General features: G+C 33.0%; 2 protein-coding genes across 2 annotated transcripts; one reads left to right on the forward strand and one right to left on the reverse strand.

The window, feature by feature from the left end:
* Nucleotides 1-3,371: 3,371 nt before the first annotated feature.
* LOC133297795 (uncharacterized) lies at nucleotides 3,372-9,244 on the reverse strand. Its single transcript, XM_061496999.1, has 5 exons — nucleotides 9,129-9,244; nucleotides 8,879-9,041; nucleotides 5,390-5,483; nucleotides 4,382-4,649; nucleotides 3,372-3,506 (listed from the first exon to the last, which is right to left on the reverse strand). Exons 1-5 carry the CDS (start codon nucleotides 9,186-9,188, stop codon nucleotides 3,372-3,374), a joined length of 720 nt encoding a protein of 239 aa, XP_061352983.1. The 5' UTR covers nucleotides 9,189-9,244.
* A 1,473-nt stretch (nucleotides 9,245-10,717) lies between these two features.
* Nucleotides 10,718-19,860, forward strand: LOC133298440 (uncharacterized). The gene is made up of 16 exons (XM_061497733.1): nucleotides 10,718-10,889; nucleotides 11,125-11,202; nucleotides 12,098-12,147; nucleotides 12,268-12,321; nucleotides 12,497-12,549; nucleotides 12,640-12,712; nucleotides 13,098-13,159; nucleotides 13,870-13,938; nucleotides 15,090-15,195; nucleotides 16,726-16,790; nucleotides 17,001-17,101; nucleotides 17,788-17,883; nucleotides 18,564-18,631; nucleotides 18,815-18,860; nucleotides 19,373-19,449; nucleotides 19,575-19,860. The coding sequence occupies exons 1-16, from the start codon at nucleotides 10,722-10,724 to the stop codon at nucleotides 19,576-19,578; spliced, it is 1,170 nt and encodes a 389-aa protein (XP_061353717.1). The 5' UTR covers nucleotides 10,718-10,721; the 3' UTR covers nucleotides 19,579-19,860.
* The last annotated feature ends 185 nt before the right edge of the window (nucleotides 19,861-20,045 follow it).

The raw sequence follows: 20,045 nt of genomic DNA on the forward strand, positions 1-20,045 counted from the left end.
ATATTATTTATTTTAAATTTAATAAATAAAAGTATTATTTTAATGATTTTAAATAATAAAGTAATATTATTTTATTTATTTTTTACTTATTGAATGCTTAATAAATTTAAACAGATTAACATATCTAAGCCAATTTTTTTTTTTAATATAAATCATGTCAGACTTATAATTTGGATCTTCGCAAAACTAATAAACCAGATCACTAACCAGTTTAAGTTAAAAAATAGAACAGCTTAACCCAATTAATTTACACCCGTATTTCTGATCTTAGGCAACCCGACCAGCATTGGTATCACTGATCAGAATCCCAGAAACAGTCTCTCGTAATATAAAATAGTGATGACTGATTCAAACGGGGTGAACAGGATCCTATGGTATCAATAGTTGGCTAAAAGAGAAAACAGTATCAAGAGAGATCAATTTTTTTTAGAGTCGTACACTATTTACCAGTAGTGATTCACAATTGGTTTGACAAAACCTACACGAATGAAAAGCAAAGGCAAAAACACCACGTGGGACTGGGAGTTGGGACTTTGAGTTTTTGCTGTGTCGTGCTAAAAGCCCTTCTTTCTTATCAGAGATGTACAAACAAGGCTTACACAAGTCATCAATAATTTGTTTATCAGGCCAAGCTAGCTAAACAATTTGTATTTTGTTTTAAAATAAAGGGAAAAATATTTCTGCAATTACTGCAGATAAATTATCTGCATTTATTCTTAAAATGATGTCGTCTTGGGATTGAAATATTAAAAAATTATAATTATAAAGACTATAATAATCATGAAATAAATTAAAATTACAAAAATACCATAATTTCTGTCCAAAACGACGTCGTATTAAGCTTGCTGCAGATAACTTATCTGCAGTAACCGCAGAAAAAACAAACCCTTAAAAAAATTATACGTAAAATTATTATTTTAGAAAAAAAAGTTGGAGGCATTACCCACTTAGCTTATACTAAGCTCCAACCCTAGTCCTCAATGGACAAGCTCATTGCAAAAGGTCATAGGAATAAGAATTTTCCTGAATTATGAAACAACTAGCAGCATAAAAATCTATTTAGACCGACTTTGATCCAAGCTAAGAGGTTCGAACCCCAACTCTTGTGAATGAAAAGCATTTCGTGGCCAGCTTTTTATCGCTTTGTGCGCTGACCCGGGATGAGGGATTAGTTTCATAGCTATCGGCTGTGAAAAACCCGGATGTAATCCAAAAAAATAAATATAATTGGGTCGATTTCATTAACACTCTAATTATTCGCTTCATCATTAGAAAACTAAAAAAAAGAAAGAAATACTGTATGTATGTTTTTCTTTTGGTAGAATGACATTTTTTTTTCCTCGATATTTCCAAATAATGCTCCTCTTCTCACATTGAGCCTGCCCCTACTATTTTCTTCTCTCAGAATTATTTGTTCAAATTATCATTAGAAATTAATTTGTTCAGTTATTTTAGATATATGGCCTTTTTGTTTTCTTGTTACATATTTAAGATACATGGCTAGCCTACGTGATTGGGGCACAAGTAGTAAACTAAAACCCTACATGTCTATGAGAATAGTGGAGGTGGAATTTTATATAGAACTCACCTACTAGTGGTTCCAAATTTAAACCATTTATGTGAAATTTGATAATATTAAAGGACTCAGCAGATAAAGCATTCAAATATAGACTAGACATTTGCACGGTACCAAAATCAATCTTTTGTTGCACGTGATGTTCACGTGATGAACACGGTCACTGTCTGTGACATGGATGACAGCAATTTTTTCTTCTTCTCATTACAATATTTTAAACCACAGACTCCTTTCCTTGGCTGTGAGGGGGCTTCCTGTTCTTTTCCTTCTCTTGGGTTCTAAGCGTTTGTCCTTCGACTAGAAGGAACTATTACTAGCTAGTGGCGGTGCTGTGTTATCACATTACAGCGATTTGGAAAGGCTTGCTAATGTAACGACAAGTTAAGAATAATTTATTTCAATATGATAGTATTCATTGTTTTAAATCATTACCTTGTTATGATTTTTAACTACATCAATTATGTCAATGACTTGTTACCTCTGTGCAATAGCGTCGTGCAGCGCCACCATGAACAAGATTTTCACTCATTTGACGTTAAAAAGTGCTAAGTCAAATTTAATAAGACATGAACCTTTAAGATGGGTAGGTAAACATACCCATATTTTAAATGTGTTCACCTTACTTTTTCTGTACTTTTAAGATAAGGAAAAGACATCATAACTTCGGGTGTAGACAACAATCATTATATTCTCTAACATTATTATTTTTTAAATATTTTTCTATTTATGTATCCAGAAACAAAAAAATTAGAAAGGAATATATATATATATATAGAGGGACAGATTATATTTACAAACTTTTTTATTTACAAACTCTTACAAACTACACTAAGTACGACCGGCCATACTTTAATCATGCAATGTACGACCGGTCATACTTAGTGTAATTTACAAAAAAAAATTTGTAAACAGATTCTATCCCATATATATATATATATATAGCTTATCGTTTCTCAAGCTGTTTGAGATAATTTTATCTCCGGCTAGTAAATCGTAATCGTACAAAGATGGATCAATGGTAATGAAGGAAGAGAGAGAAAAAAAAAATATAACCATTCAAAGGTGAATCAATTGATATAAGAAAATAAATAAATAAAACAACATAATTTTGAAAAGGCCAGAGATAAATTTATCTCAAATTGCCGAAGAAATATTTTTTTCATATATATATATTTGTTTATGTACTACCACTTCACTCTCTGAATCATAAAATTAAATGGATTTTATCAAATGTAACTTTTCACCATTTATATTCCCCAAATTAAAAATAAAAAATTATTTAAAAAAATATTATCATGCACACCCTGAAAATTATTTAGAAGTTACATGAGAAAGTCCAATTAGAAGTAAAAATTGAGTTAAGATGTATGTAACCTGTTTAAGTGGTATAACCTTCTAATTTGCAGCAAAGGCTGGGTGTTTCATGATTTTGATGAATGAGTTTATCATTTATCAACATCCTTATTCACATTAATCAGCTGAAAGCCCCAGTTTGTTTCTTACTGTTATACGGAAGCAGAACAATGCAAGACATTATGGTATGGGCCCCAAACTGAAATGGATAGTGACGCAACAATCACATGCTATTTCGTCGATTGTCAATGAACCAAGTTCGTGGAAGGAATGGAGCCGGACCCCTACCAATAAAAAGAGCTTAAATGAGCACTTTTGTCATTTTTGAGAGCTAGCAAATGAAATGAGATAGCCTCTTTTTCAGGTACGAACGATGTCAAACACTCCCTGCGGGAAAAAAAGATTGAGTACGAAGTGGAAAGATTTCCTTATCCGTACAAATTCAAAATCTATAAGCATATGAAGTCTGTAGTTTGACCAACGCCTCTGGCAAGTAGCCACATGTGAGGCAGCGTAATCCTGAGGCGCCAACTGTATCCATCCAAACGAGAAAAGCTGCATCACCGCAAAGCTCATACTCCGCAAGTAACAGAGAATTCAACAAGAAAACTATCTTTCACGGACCCATTTGCAGTTCTTTACACCTGCGGACTTCATGCTCTTGAAGTCCTGATACAGTTGCTGCCTCTGGCTGGCGCCTGGGACTTTGTACCATAACTTAGTTTTGCTTCAAATATATGCAGTGACCATTTACTTGCAAGTCACGATTCTTCATATATTCGGTAACTAGTTAAATTTAAAGTCACATGGATGAATATGACATATCGTGACGTGATGCTAATTAGTGATGAACCAAAGGACAAGCGCTCTGACATTGTTTATCATTCTTACCAGAACAAGAGAACTACAACACGCTGACTAATTTGTTTTTTAGTCATCTGTTCTGTTCAACTCTCCATATTTATCTATCTATATCTAAACCTCACTAAAAGATCCATAATGATCAAACTTGACGAAATTGACAACATGAAGCTCCAGATCTATGAATTAATTGTTTACAGAAAGGAATTTAGAGTAGATCATAACTGGTCCCAATTGCTGAAAGCATTGTAGTCTTCAAATCATTAATATCCTTAAGCAATTTCTCATTCTCCCAGTTCCTCCTCTGAATCTCAACTTCTAATGCTGCAGTAGGGGGCGTGGGGAGGTGGATGGGAAAGGTTGCAATACATCATTGTACAATAATCTACATCTAATACTCAACCATTAACTAAAAATCTGTTTTACCAAAATGTATGCAGCTGTTTTAACTTCCCTATATATGTCGTCCTTAGTTTGGTTTAGTGGGAGAAAATAAACTCCTGGAAGTACATAACTAGTCTGAAAAATGGTTCCGAACAACACAAACAATTTACACACACATACAGATTAGAAGAGAAATTTAAAACCTACTTCCCTATTGAAGTCCGATGTCAATAGTAATATAGCAAATTCATAGGACTTGTAAAAAACAACATTACCCGAGTTTGAACTCTGAAGATCTTCAAGAATTTCTTCCACAAATGCCAATACTGAATTTTTCAAAACATTGTTTTTCTTATCCAAAAGTTGAATTTCATTTTCAAGGGAATCTTTCTCAGACAGCAAAGTCCTCACTTCACATTTTTCTCTCTTGTCAATTTCTCTCTGAAATTCTAGGCATAGTGCTGTAAAATTTTCCCTACATAGAATTAGATCGCTCAGTCATCAAAATTAACATGCAATGTTGCGTAAGTTAATGCCACTTCCATGGAAGACTAATTGCACATGAATATTGTAGATTTCAAATTGTATTAGATGTTATATATATATATATGTGTGTAAATGAGGTTATCCTTACAACCTCTTACAATCATTTTTATGGTTGTTAGATTAAAATTAAATCAATGGCTCTTATTGAACGTCATTTTATAACTGTTGATTTGATTTTGATCCAACAACCATAAAAATAATTACGAGCGATTATAAAAAAAAAAAAGTTGTAAATATATATATATATATATAAGATTCCTACCTCGTGTGAATGTCCAGCTACAGTTTTTATCATCCAATAGTACCGTAACATAAATTCATAGAGATATCGATATGTGAGCCGGAGGTGACATGTTCAATTCATGTTATCATATTCTTGCAAAACATAAGGTAATATTGCCTATTATAAACCATTTCCTGAACCCTGCACAGCATGGCAGTTTTACGGCACAAGGCTGTCCTTTTTATATCGCAACCTTTCAGCGAAATAAAGAGTTCAAACCGATATTTCATGCAGAGTAGGATTGTTTTCTTTTGAGAGAGATGCTGGAGCTCATGACAAATAATTCCCGCATTCGGTGGCAGAGTTTATGTTTGACATTGATGAAAGGCCAAAATAAAATTAAACTTCAATAACTACATCTACAAATATTAAGAATTTTTCAATACCGTTTTTCATCCATTCTATTAACGATCTCATCCCGTTTCATTTTAAGACAACATAACTCCTCCTCCAAGGAACTCACTGAAGCCCTGAAATCAGCTATAAATGAAAAGTACAAAATTATAATACTGCAAACAAAGACTGAAAAGTGGAACGCCAAGAACAAAAGAACCAAACAATGAATTGTTCAAGGAAAATAACTCTATTATTTTAACCTAGATCCAATTGCTAAAGATCCAAATTCCTGTAAATGAATACTTTTTTTTGGAAGAAAGTAAAATCTGCGACATTAATTTCATTCAGAATTTACTCTTGTATACCGAAGCAAACACCACTACACGAAAAAAAAGGATGGAGAATAATTTTTTTTGAAGAAGCAACGTATATATTTGATATTCAGGACGAATAAATCTAATCTCATCATAAGATGAGCAGATTGATGATTCCTGAGTCTGAAAGAAGCATCTAAGTTCCAGAACTTACATACAACCCTGTTCAAAAACAAAAAGCAGAACGCATTAGCTATCCGCTCTCAGATTGGACAGTAAGGGTCGGAGAAGGGCAATCACTCATTCTTAAGACCAAAGAATCGGGCGGAAAGGGAGGGGGGGGGAAGCTCCCCGTTCCCGGTTCTCCTGTAGCTGGATCCTTCGGAACCACAAGAATCCTGAGTTAGAATGGGATTCCAACTCAGCACCTTTTGAGATTTTGAGAAGAGTTGCTCTTTGGAGAGCACAGTACGATGAATACATTTTCAGATTTTTCTACACAATCTGATTAAAAATTTCTTAAAAAAATACGTTCGATCTGAGAGGATATTGAATGTATACATAAGGTCAATGATTAATATAGGATCTAGTAGTGGTCTATTGTGGAGGTGTTGTTGGAACATGGTTCCTCAAATTAGCACAGTAATGATTCATAGTTCAGCACGTCAAGCTCGGAGTTCAGCACTCAGAGATTGGCCTAAAGAATCAAATGGTGATAGCTCAGTTGACACATGGGAACTAAGCAGGTGAGGGTAAGAGCATGTGTTCGAATCTCCCCAGTATCACTTTTGGGAGGGGTTTAAAGCCTTAATCCTGGCACGCCCCGCATCAAATTAGTTGCGAAACAATAAACCGATTAGAATATTTCCAAAAAAAGAGATTGGCCTAAAGTCACCAGGTCAGCCAACACGCAGAAAAACGAAAAATGCATAAACGAAAAAGATAGAGACACTATCAAATTTTTAATGTGGAAAACCTTCTTCAATGCAAAAAAGTAAAAACCATGGGACGCTAGTCCAAAAAATCTTTCACTAAAAAGAAAAATTACAAATGAGTCAAGCTTCCTTAATTTCACTAGAGGTAAAATCAAATACCACCGATAATATTGATATTTTCATATGTCTCTAAAGGAAGAAACCACCCCGACAAGTGTAAGGCCAAAAGACATGGGTATATGCACAGCTAAAAGAATAGGCCGAGTGGGGTGTGTGCAAAGTAAGAGAATGGGGTTCAAAAGATGTGTATTGAAAGGCTTAACCCATTATTTATCGATGGGTTATCCATATGCATAAAGTCCTAGGAGTCAAACCGTTGAGGAATAAGGTGATATACCTTATCTGATAATATCTGGGATGTTGCCTTCATCCTAATTTGTTACTAAGTAGTTGTTAGTAGATGATATAGAATCCATGGGTTAGGTCCATAACAAAATATAAACTGGAAACCAAAAAAATGTATAAGTTATCAGGAAAAAAAAAAGGTGAAAAAAAAAACCCTATGCTACCTTCTTCATTCTATTCCACGGGGTAAGCGATATTAGTAATTTGGTAATAAGATAGCAGTCAAACCTATCGACAAAGAGAATGCAAGCAGGACATGTCAAATAATTCAGTAAAAAACTAATTCAAATATAGGTGAAAGTCACATTAATGGTTCTATATTATATTTTTCTAACACACATCCTCGTACAAAAGTCTATTGAGCTTGAAGGTTAACAATACATAAGCCCCTCTTACCCGTAGCAAGAAACTCCACAATATTAATTATTTATTAATAGAATAAAAGCGGTAAAGATCAAACTTATGACGATTTAGTTACAAAGGCTCTGATATCATATAAAAAACAAATTCAATCTCAAAACTTAAGTTATTATGTGAAGGTCACATTAATAATTTTATATTATATTTTCTAACAAATTTCTTGGTATGTTATTTTGATGTCTATGAACTATGAAGTGAATGAATAATAGATGTGTGCAAAAATTGATTAGTTTTTATTAAAAAACAAGAAGAATCTGTACCACGCTGCAGTGTTAGTGTGGAGTTATATTAAATCATGGCGCTTGGGGACGGTAATGTCAGTAGAAAAAATTGCACTGGTTAACGGTAATAGCTTTTGATTTAGTGGTGGTAAATACTCAATCCAACACTTGATATCAGAGCTGAGATCATCGGCTCAAATTTTTAGAGGTGACACTTTAGGGTTTAGGATTTAGAGATGACATTTAAGGTAGGTGTTGGGGTGGTAAGTGCTCGATTAGCCAAGGTTATGTGTTTGATTCCAAGTGATGACACTTTAAGGAAGACAGGTGTTGGAGGATTGTTGGTGAGGCTAGCATATGCCTTAACAAGGTCTGGTGTGGATCGGAGTCCAATCGAACTATGGCATTTAGGTTGTTGAGGATAAGTATAAAGAGTTAAGTTTTGATTAACAACTATAGTTTTTGGCTTAGTGATAAGAGCTCGATCAAACACTTGGTATTAGAGTTGAGATTGTTGATTCGATTCTCAAGGATGACATTTTGCCGAAGGCAGGTGTTGAGGGATTATCGGTGATACCAACATCATATTTTGGCAAGGCCCGACGTGGGTCAGAGTCAAATCGAATCATAGCGTTTGGCCTGATGTCACGGGTAAAAGTAAGTAGAAAAAGTTATACCTTAATTAACAACTATAACTTTTGACCCATTGCTAAACGCCCAATCCAACCAATGCTGTCATGACAAAGAAAAAAATTTATTTGCTTTTTCATATTCAAAAATTGCCAAAACACCTTCTCTTTCCAATATCTGCAATATTTACATATTTATTAAATTAATCTTTTCCTTATAAGTTCAATTTTTAGTCTAATTTAAAATGAAAAGCATATAATTAGTTCCAGAATCAAATACTTCCAAAATTCAAATCCCAAACCAGTAGTAAGCAAAGAAAAAAAAAAAACCTGAGAAACACTAATCAAAAGCAATTGATTCCATAGACGGATTCATTTACTGTTAAATTAGGAATATGAACTGTTTATGAAACAAAATATATAATTTGAAATGCACTTCTCCAACAATTTGGTAGCTAAATGAGCTTTTAATTTTTTTTCTCCCCTACAAATTCGCGAATCAATGAATCAGAAGAATAAATGATACAATGGAAAAACCACTAACATCTAACTCAATGCATTTGATTTATCAAAATGAATTCAAACAGAAACTTTAACGACGAAAATCGAACTTACCAGCGACGGTGACGTATCCAACCGTATCGAACTTCAACATGCCACTCGTCTTGATCAACTCGGATTCCCTGGTTGCCAAATCGCTCTCGATCTCCTCGCATCTAACGATGCTCGACTCGATCTCTCGCGTAATTTGAATATTAGTCTCGATTTCTTCGTTAACCTGATTTCTCGAAGATAATAACTCCAATCAACTTTCAAGGAAGACTGTCAGAAGGAAAAACTGAAGGAAGAGGGGAAGAAAACAAACCTGGTCGAGCATTTCCTTCAAAGATGAAATGTGAGCGAGAATCGCTCCTGAATCTTCCATTCCTCTCTCTCTCTCTCTCTCTATGTCACATCCAATGCAGCGAGTGCTACCGCCATTTTTTAACGCTTCAATTCCGTATTCCCCGCGCTTCTATATGGCAATTTCTTTATGTTGGTTACTGCTCAAATTATATTTTTCCTTTTTTTTAGAATAATTAAAAACTACATGAATAATTTTAAAAGAAAATACTACTCTCATTTTATACTTATCTCCTTTTCTCTCACTTCGAAAATCGTGCTCCTTCTTATCTCTTTTTCTTTTTTACTTTCAAATAGTGGACCCTACTTCTCTATGTAACATGAGAGAACTACTCTCATGTTACATGAGAGTAATATTACTCAATTTTAAATTATACAATTATTTAAACAGCTGTTTCATAATAAAAGAAAGAGTAAAGTACTTTTGTACTTCTCCGTCCTGCACAACAAAATAACAGCGGATCTAATTTAATTTCTTAGAAAAAAATAACACTTGATTTTTTTGAAATTCAAAATAAACTCTTGTTAATTTTTTTAAATTTTAGACGGATTAATATTTCGATTAAGTGAATTTATTTTAAATTTTAAAGGGACAATAAATTGACTTTTTTTTGTAAAAGATTAAGTGGACCTCGTAATATTTGTTGAGTATCCAAAAATATTTTATTCTAAAATAAAACTCATCCACATACACTTATTGTGCATTAAAGAAAGAGAAATATTTTTCTTATGTTGTAGGAGAGTGATTACCTTATGTTATAGAAATAAAATTACAAGTGAGACCCATATGTAAGAGGAGAGAGAAAAAAATAGTGGCGGGACTCACCTTTTTGTGTGTGTAGAAAAATTGTTTATCTCATGTAAAATGAGATAAACATAACTCATAAAAAAAAGTGAGCCCATAAAAAGGATTATTTCAAATGATACATATTTGATTTCGTTTAAACAATATTTTGACTTTAAATTTTTGTGAATGCAAAAAATATTTTATGAAGAGCGGACTACTAGTTTCATCATGATATGGAAAATGACCTTTCATAAAAAAAAAAAGAGTAAATACTCTTTTTGATCCTCAACAAATTTTATGATACCTGCTTTAGGCAAATAAAAAGGCTATTCGTAGTTCTTAAGAAATTCAAAATGAACCCATTTAGTTAAAATAGTGATTCTTCACAAATTCAAAAAAGATCCATATTAGTCATTCAAAAGAACTAAAATGAGTCTACTTTAAATTTATTAGGGATCACGAATAACTTTTTTATTTATTAAAGACTAAAACGGGTGTTGTAAAATTTACCTGAAAAGATATTTACTCTAAAAAAATACTTTGTTAAAAAATATGGGCCCGGCACATATGACAATGGCAAAAAGACAAAAAGTATCGTGCTTCCTAGGCTCTAGGCTCTAGGCTCTAGGCTCTTTTTAGCTTCGATTCGCTTAAACTTTTACCGTGGTTTACGTTTATATTTTCAACTCAGAATATTAATAAATTATTGGAGGTCACTTCAATCTGTTTAAACACGTAACTTTGATTTGAATTGAAAATCAAAATAGCATGAGTTTTCACGTCTTGAGGTCCCTCGTCTTCAATGCTGGTTCTTATACTCTTCCCGCGCCCTATTCCTCTAAACGTTGTCGTTCCTCGCTGATTCTCTGCCACACCATGTCCCAAACCTCCTTCCCTACCCTCACTACACTCTCCATCTCTTTCTCTCAGCTCAAGGTAATCTCTCTCTCTCTCTCTCTCTCTCTCTTTCTCTTTCTGTGTTCTGTTCTGTATCTGTGTTTTTCATCTTTATAATTGAGTGAAGAAAAACTCTGAAGTGGTTTTCAACTACTATACTACCGTATATGTTGCGTGGGTTTGATCCTTTGTTTTGTGTAATACTTGGTGGCCTGATGATGGCTATGTGTTCGAATTGTTGATTCGGTTTTTTTTCTTAAATTTATTCTGACAGGATAAGAACTCTGACTTGTCGTTGAAGATTGAGGAAGGGTTTGGACCCGACGGGCTGGGGATTTTATCAGTCACTGATGTATGTGCATGCTGTTCCATTATTTTGACTTGTTTGTTTATGCCAATTTTCATGTATTTATTTATTTTGAAATATTAATGTATAACAATTCTTTATTATTATTATTATTAGTATTTTTGGGGAAGAGGGGGTTCTTTGGATGGGGTGAATAGAATTCATTGATTTAGTTAGTTGCTATTGAATATATTAAATTGTTAATTATGTTTTGTATTCACACAATTGGCTCAGAATTTTTGCACATGGTTCTTAATTCTTGGCTTGGGCACAAATATAAGTGATATCTCCAACTATAAGAACTTGGAATACTTTTTTTGAACTTCAGATTTCACTTATGACACGTTAGCTTTTTGCGACTCTGTGTAATTGTTTGGTAGATATAAAATTGGTACTTGCATATAAAGTTTAACGAAGTCTGTAAACATTTAAACTGAAACAATGGACAAAAAAGTCCAACTTAAGGCTGTGTGTTTTTTTCTTTTGGTGGGAATTATAGTACAATTTCCCAACTATAACAGTTTTTGTTGAAGCTCAATGGCTCAATTTAATGGTGCAAACTTACGAAACACAGAATAGAGTTATTAATTTACCTATGAAGTCAGTTTAGTCAGGATTCCTTTCCAGTTTATGGCTTGAGGTCAAAACATGTTCTTTTTTAGGGGAGAGTTTCTCAGTTTGAACCAACCCACTCTGCTAGTTTAAATAATGTCTTCTTCTGTGAAAAACAAGAGCATGGGGTTAGCTATGTCCATTTCTTGTCACAAACTCCATCTTGTCCTTCGAAGAGATGATTGTAGATATGATATAGCAGGATTGGAACTGGCGATTCATGGGTGTTTATTTTCTGTCTGCATTACAATTTGTGTTGCCATAATTATCTGATAGGAATTAATTACAGGTCCCAGGATACTCTTCGTTGCGCAGAAATCTTTTGCATCTTGCACCAAGGTATGTGCTTTGGGATGGTATTTCTACACATGTTCCCCGTGCATTAGTTTTAAAACATCAAGAGAGATCACTAGCAGCTCTTATTTTGTTTGGGATAACATTTTCCTTTCCCTATGTCAGATTGGCAAATCTTCCTAAAGAAGTGAAGGAGGATCTTGAAGATCCTCATAGTAGGTAACTTATCTGTATTCAAGACTTCTTACTACTAGTTTCTCTTTGCATTGCATATTCCACTTCATTCCATCGTCCAATATTTTTTTTTTCTTTACCATTAGTCAAATGCCCTGTACTTGTAGCTTTCTACAGCGGCAAATAACTTTTGCTTGATCTATCCACCACGAATTCATAGGTACAATTTCGGTTGGAGTCATGGGAAAGAGACACTTGAATCCGGGAAGCCTGGTAACTCTTTCACCTGTTAGATATTGTTATTTACATTATTAAGTGAGGCCTGTTATTATTTTTATCTACTTTTTGCTTCCCTGAGTGCAGATTTATTAAAAGGATCTTTTTATGCCAATCCCATACTTGATACGCCTACAACAGAGGCATCTTTGATACAAAGGTAAAAGTGGATGAAAACACATGTTATATTAAAAAAAATTCAGTTCTTTCTTGCTATAGATATTTCAGTATTTTATATGGATGATATGATACTACTTTTGCTTTATCTTAATTTAGTTATTATTCTTTTAGATATCTGACATTCATACAACTTTTGTCACAGAATTATACCGAGTTATCACCTAAGTCAAAAAGTTGTTTTTTTCTTATCACTTAAAATCAGTATAGATTGATTCCTGTTTAAACTTTACATATATTACCAACATTTTATTGTCATTTATATATCTTGCTTAATTTTTATTTCATATTTATTATATTGTGTAGTGCTCTTTGTAATTCTGCATCTATGATCATATGCAATGCCTTGGATTTTGTGTGTTCTGCAGGTATCCATCATATTGTGGATCAAATATATGGCCCAGAAGTGCATTACCAGAACTTGAAGTGGGTATGCCCTGAAGTCTGAACTGATTTTGCTTATGCAATGTTAGTTTTTCTGATCTGTGAGGGTATAGATTGCTGTGTTTATATGTTTTTTCCCCTTTGGTTTTGCATGAATGGTCACAGATGACGACTGTAGACCATAAGTTGTTTTTCTTGTGTTGCTATGCCTATGTGCATTCAGCAATCAACCTATGTTACTTGCTTTTGTATACCATTTGTCAGTTTTTGTGGCTTTTTACAAGTTTACATGATACTGAAGACGTTACTTAGTTCTATTTTTACACATTTGAAAAACTATTTCATTTTTGCAAAAACTTACAATAAAGGAATTCTTGGTTAAAATATTTCCAGTCAATAAGTGGTTACTTACTTATTAACCACTATGAGCATCATTAACCAGTTCAAGTTGAGTGTTTAAATATTCCTAACCTGAAATATTTTTACCAATAACTGCTCTCTTTTTTTGTAAATTTCTCTATAATTTTTCATCCTTAAAGCTTTTCACGGTAAAGTGGGAGCAAAGCTTCAGTTTCTTGTTTTCCTTGATTAATGGATTTTGAACTTATAATTAGAAGGTTAAGAGCATAGTATTTATACATCTTCCAAATCAACATTAGATAATGGTTAATAAATTGTCCTAGTTTATGTGATCTTTATGTTTTGCTGGATGTAACATGATTGGTTGCATGTTCACTGTTTATTTCTGACTTGTAGCTTTCAAAACACTTGGGAAGCTGATATTTGATGTTGGATTGATGTTGGCATATCACTGCGATCAATATGGTAAGACAGCCATGGATATTTGTTTGGCTTGGTGTTCCCTTAGTTTTCTATTTCATATGTACTGTTGCCTGTTGGAAGTTGGACCACTTTTCTGTTTATTTTTCCCTTGGAAAGGTAATTTTCTGTCCTATTTTGAAATCAAATAAACATTTCTTTGCAATTTGAAGTGGCATTTCTTATAATGTTGTAGCTGTTAATGGTTTTATGTGGAATAGGATGAGAATTAGGGGTAGAGAATGAAAACATTGTTTTTCCCGCTAAAATATTTGTCAATATCAAGCATTTAAATAAATGCGTTACCTCAAAATGAATCTTTATTCACTTTTCCCCCCTTTGACATTGCTCTGGCAAAGTTTGTGACTTTCTTATCCCCTTATCAAGTTAAGGCCTTAGGCACCTCATATGGGTGGCGGTGCACTCATTCTTAGGTGGTATACTTATTAATCTCGGATAGCAGCGCGTAGTGGCTGACTCTCCATATTGCTATAGCGGGTAGCGCTACAACGCTACTGTGCTCTAAGTGATACACTAAATTGTACTCCACAAATATAAAACTTAAAATGTGAAAATGTGACATAAAAAACAAATTTGAAGGATTTCAAACTCAAAAATAATTGATTTCAAATATTAAAATTCAAATCATAAGAAAATTGAAGGAATTAATGTCTCAAATAATGTAACACAACAAAATAAAGTGGCAAAATTTGTCAAAATTCAAACTGCCACTTAAGTGAAATGTCAAAATCAAAGAACTTAAGGAACTAATCATAATTGAAATCATGAACATCCAAATCTTCATCTTCACTTTAACTTGTATCTAAGTTGTAAATCTCTTCCTTCTACGACGAGAACACTTTTGCAGAAACTATTGCAGCGGCGCAATAGCGCCGCGAATCAGCCGCAATAGCGGCCGCTACATCTGCTACACTTCACCTGACCGTAGCGGCGCGGTCTGTGGCGGCTGGCCGCTGCACCGCAACGCAACTCCGCTATAGCACGCTAAAGCGGGGCTATTTACAAGTATATGGCAATTGTCACTCTTGCCTTTTTGTTCATAACTAAGTTCCATTACATACTGCACTTTGTTTTTTTTCTTTTTTCTCATTTCTATTGCTTTCTTAATCTATTGCCAACTTCAAATGACTTGTCAGTATCCAAAAGGATGAAAATCCACAAGGATGAAGGTCTGGAATCAATACTTCATCGCTCCCGCAGTCATAAAGGACGTTTGCTATATTATTTTCCTGCACAACAGGGGTAATGTACACGGTCTCTTTGCTTATTATCAGGTTTCTAGGTCGGTTTTTGATGAAACCACTAAGCTTACGTTTGGTAATTTAGCTTAAATATTTAGAAGGACCAATACGTGAACATTGTCCACCAAAAAAGAAAAACGTGAACATTGGTGATGAGACTTAGTTTAGTCTGGTCGTTTCTTCTTCTTAAAAACCTTATTTTGCAGTTAATTATCCTAAAAATTTGAGTTTTTTGGTTTTAATTTCATTAAAAAAATCTTTGGTTCAAATTTAAAAATTAAAATTTGAGACTATAGTATGCCTTGAATTTATGAATTTTGTTATTATAATTTAAAGTTGATTTTAAGATTTTAACAGTATCTTTTTACAGTTAATTATCCTAAAAAGTTGAGTTTTCTAGTTTTAATTTCATTAAAAAAATCTTTGGTTCGAATTTTAAAAATTAAAATTGAGACTATAGTATGCCTTGAATTTATGAATTTTAATACTACAATTTTAAGTTGATTTTAAGATTTTAAAGGTATCTGAATTTGAATGACATCACATATTAAAATAACTATATCTTGGATTTTGTATCATTACTTTATTTTCAATTATGATTTTTAGGTGGCATAGTGGAGGATTGAACCTCTGAAATCATCATCCATCCCAATTCTTTAAAAGACTTGGCTGCTGCCAATTGAGCTACAAGTTCTTTAATTGGCTAGTGTAAACATTTTCTATATGCATAAGTTGTAAAGATATCAAATATTAACTCTCTTGAAATACCAATGTGATAGAAGCAGAAGAACAATTACATTTTGGATGGCTGGTTAAAGGCATAACATTTTTTCCTATGGAAATAGATTGGTCAATATCTTTACTTCTAGACTTGGTTATAGTCTGTAGTCATAAAGTTTTTCAGTTCACATCAGAATGCTGTTTAGAGTATATTATAGTTCTCAAGTTTAATATAATTATAATTTAATATAGCATACATTTCTAGTTTATCCTTTTGCGCTATGATGCACGGACACGGGACACGACACGACATGCTGACACGTTAATTCTAAAAAATGTCATATTTCGACACGTTGGGACACGTTTTGATACTAAATAAAATTTTTAATATATATAATATAATTTATATTTAATACATATAAGAGTTCATAATAAGTCATATAACCAATCAAATATTTAAATTTCATAACATAAATATAAATAATTTTTCGTACTTTGTTAATTTTTCATGTCAAATTTCATAATAGAAAAAAATTAATTTATAAATTATTTCTTTTATATTTAGTTAACAAAATAAAATTAAGATTAAAAAAAAAAAAAACGTGTCCGAGCGTTGACTGCGTGTCGGAAAAAATTGACTGCGTGTTGAAAAAACGTGTCAGAGAATTGACCACGTGTTCCCAAATATTGACCGCGTGTCCGAGCGAAGACGTGTCGGACACGCAATTTTTTTTAAATTTGCGTGTCCGTGCTTTCCAGCTTTTGCGCATGCCTGACAGTATATTAACTATTTACACATGGCTTGTTACAGAATCCCGGATGGTAACTCTCTGTCTTCTTGGTGTGGTTGGCATACAGACCATGGTTCACTGACAGGTTATTATCATATGTTTATTGCCACTTTCATATATTTTCATTCAGTGTAATATCAACTTCTTAGACCCTATATTCCTCTAGTTAAATTGATTAGAGAAGTCCATGTCCATGAATGTTAAAAACATAAAATGTCACCGAGAGAAATAATATTATTGTTCTTCATGTGTACTGCTATCACTTGTCTAATTTCCATTTCAATTCAATATGTAGGTCTGACTTGTGCTATGTTTATGAGAGATGGTGTAGAACTATCTTGCCCTGATAGAGCTGCTGGTCTGTATATTCGAACAAGAAATGATCAAACTGTCAAAGTATATATTCTTCATCTTGATTTGCAAGTAACGCTGGATGATATAAATGATTAAAAAAGTACATACTTGCAACATTAAAATCTTTTTTTGGTTCATCTTCTTTTGACATGAATTATCCTTCCTTTTCAATCAACTTATAAGTGGCAGAGATGTTATATCATTAAAATTGTTGGTAAAATGTCTCCTTTCTTTTGATAGTGTTGAATCATTTTGGACTGTAAATTTTTTGTGAAGTGGTTTCAGATGCCTTATATCTATCTGGTGTGGATGATATATATCAAAGCATTTTATTTTTTGGTCAATAGATATGTCAATTCAAATGATTGCAGTGTCATCACGAAATGTGTACATATTGAATCTACTTTTATGTTTCATCAGAGACATGATTCTGCATGATCTTTTAGGATTGCATTTTAGCTCCTTCCCTTTATGTTTGGGGATGAACAAGTTCAATATATGACACATGGGCTCCTATAAATAATGCTTGACTGTTAACAATAAAAGCATTTCATGGATCTTTTTTTTCCTTCTTTTTTTCTTCTGAAAAAATCTGTTAGGTTACATGCATTTGAAGGTTTAAAATTGTAAAATCTGAGACATTCTCCCTAAATGGTGTGAATATGAAGCTTAGAATTTTTATGAATTAGTACAATGCACTTATTCATTGTATATTTTTTATGTTATAGGTTGTCTATGGAAAAGATGATATAGCTTACCAAATTGGTGAAACCACTGAAATACTTTCTGGAGGTTATCTTTGTGCAACACCTCATTGTGTTCAGGTAATTTAAAAATTTCCAAATACATGCAGAATTATTTAGTCCCTATTTTGTTATAGACTTAGAATGTCGCGGGCATCCTGTTGAATCAAGTTGTTTATGTATTCCTCCTCCTGTTTTTTTGCCTTACATGATTACACCATTGGTTTCTTGTACTCCATGCTAATTGTTGGTGTCACAATTATATCTTTCTCAAGTGTGATTTTCTTCTACAGTGATGGTCAATTTTCTTATTAAAATGCTTTATAAAGTTCATTTCAGCATTAAAATATAAAGTGTTGTTTCTATGCCCTTTTATTTGTTTTCTTTCAAGTATGTGGGTCTGGATGCTGGTTGTTTGAATATTAGATGATGTTGGCTAAGTTTGCTTGGAGACCTACTGGAAAAAAAGAAAAAAGAAAAAGAAAGACAGATAAGTACCTAATGCCTATGCTGTTGTGTATGACAAAATTGTATTACTAAATTAAATATATATTATTTATTAACATTAATAGATAAACTATTAAATGAATGTTTCCCTTAATGTTAGCCATATATTGGGCATCATGTTTCCCTTGTGTCGCTCAGATTATAGCTTGATCTTGTCTAGATATTCCCAAATGGAATTTCTTTAACTCTTAACTACGTTTTCTTTTTACTGGCAATTTTTTTATATATAAAATATGGATGTTATGATACTTTAGGCTCCTAAGGGGGAGGAGTCTTCTGGTATTGAGCGCTCGACATTTGCATTATTCATGCAACCTGACTGGTATGTTCTCTGAGTCTGAGCAAGTAATGCTAGATGGTTCTGCTGCTTTAATGATGTTTGGAGTTACTTAAATAGTAGAATTATAAGTCAGCATGCTAACATGCTAAAAAATTAGAGAAAGTTGAGGTCAACGATGAATCTGAGCTAAATTCTATAATAATGTGTCAATATTTTTGCTTTCAGGGATGAAAAACTCAGTTTTCCTGAGGAAGTTCACATTCATAAAGAGGTATGTATTCCTGAAGTCATGACCATTCTTCACATTCAGCATTAAACCATGCACCTTTACAAAATATGATATTTGAATAAGTATTGATAAAAGATGACATTAAAATGTATCAAGAAAAGAAAGAAAAAAGGTGACATTAAAAAAAAAGGAAATAAACAGAGAGACTACAATATCATCTGTGATTTTATTATTAGGAAGTAATAGTTATGGATCTTGTAGAAAGTGCACATAAGACAATAAAATTCTTCATACAGGGGATTCAGTTGTCTGCTGATATCATTTTAAGTTCCATGTTTTACATAACCTCTAATTTAGTGGATGATGGGACCGGGATTGTTTTCTGTTTAACTAAACAGCTTCAAATCCATCTCAGAAATATGAAATTCTGAAATCTGTGAAGTTAGCATTCCTAGTAGTATATTTTAGGCGAGCTGCTGCCTCCTGCATATTAAAGAGGTAACCAACATTTCTTGATTCAAGAATGGGCTGAATTTTTATCAATTTTTTTCCAGCTTATTCCATCAAATTCTGCCCTTACTTTTGGAGAGTATTCAGAGATGCTGCTTGACAAATATTACCACCAAAAACAGTAATGTTTACATCTTAACCATTGATTGATATATAATCAAACTCATCTATTTCTTCGCATTTGTTTTGGTTTCACATATATTTCTTTAACTCATGGTGATTTGATAGTTTTTTTCATTTTTGTAGGTAAGGTTTAATACCGGTTGCTTCTCAGCCTACAAATAAGGTTGGAGAGACCTGGCCCATTTTAACCAACTGTTATTAATTCATGGGAGTGAATTAAAGTTACGTAAATGTTTTATCTCTGTCTCGGGGACAGAAATGTAGCTCATCTAAATTAGTCTATGTCCCCAAAAAAGTCCTAGTCTCACCGGATTTTAATTTATGGAATTGAATGAGAGTAAATATACAATCCAATAGTTTATGTTCTTATTCTTTGATGGGAAGTTGTACAAAGAGATAACCTATTTGTGATGGGATTCAAACTTACAACTTCTAAAGTAAAAAAAAAAAACAAACAAACAAAAGTAATTCAATTTTTTGATTGTTGTCTTAAGACTTCCGCAAGTCTTGAACATGTCAACCATGGAACAGCGTTAAAAGTTTGATTACTTTTCATAGATATGGACATGTTAATGCATGGAATTCTGTAGCATC

This window comes from Gastrolobium bilobum, unplaced genomic scaffold (assembly GCF_033153095.1).
Source record: "Gastrolobium bilobum isolate Gb01-03AN ecotype WA unplaced genomic scaffold, APGP_CSIRO_Gbil_v1 utg3870, whole genome shotgun sequence".
Taxonomy (NCBI): Eukaryota; Viridiplantae; Streptophyta; class Magnoliopsida; order Fabales; family Fabaceae; genus Gastrolobium; species Gastrolobium bilobum.

Coding starts and splice junctions, on each gene's coding strand:
- LOC133297795 (XM_061496999.1), bottom strand. CDS start 9,188: ATGGAAGATTCAGGAGCGATTCTCGCTCACATTTCATCTTTGAAGGAA. Junction 9,042..9,128: donor TGAAGGAAATGCTCGACCAG/GTTTGTTTTCTT, acceptor TCGAGAAATCAG/GTTAACGAAGAAATCGAGAC. Junction 4,650..5,389: donor AATAGAATGGATGAAAAACG/GTATTGAAAAAT, acceptor AATTCTATGTAG/GGAAAATTTTACAGCACTAT.
- LOC133298440 (XM_061497733.1), top strand. CDS start 10,722: ATGAGTTTTCACGTCTTGAGGTCCCTCGTCTTCAATGCTGGTTCTTAT. Junction 15,196..16,725: donor TATTTTCCTGCACAACAGGG/GTAATGTACACG, acceptor GGCTTGTTACAG/AATCCCGGATGGTAACTCTC. Junction 18,861..19,372: donor AAGTTCACATTCATAAAGAG/GTATGTATTCCT, acceptor ATTTTTTTCCAG/CTTATTCCATCAAATTCTGC.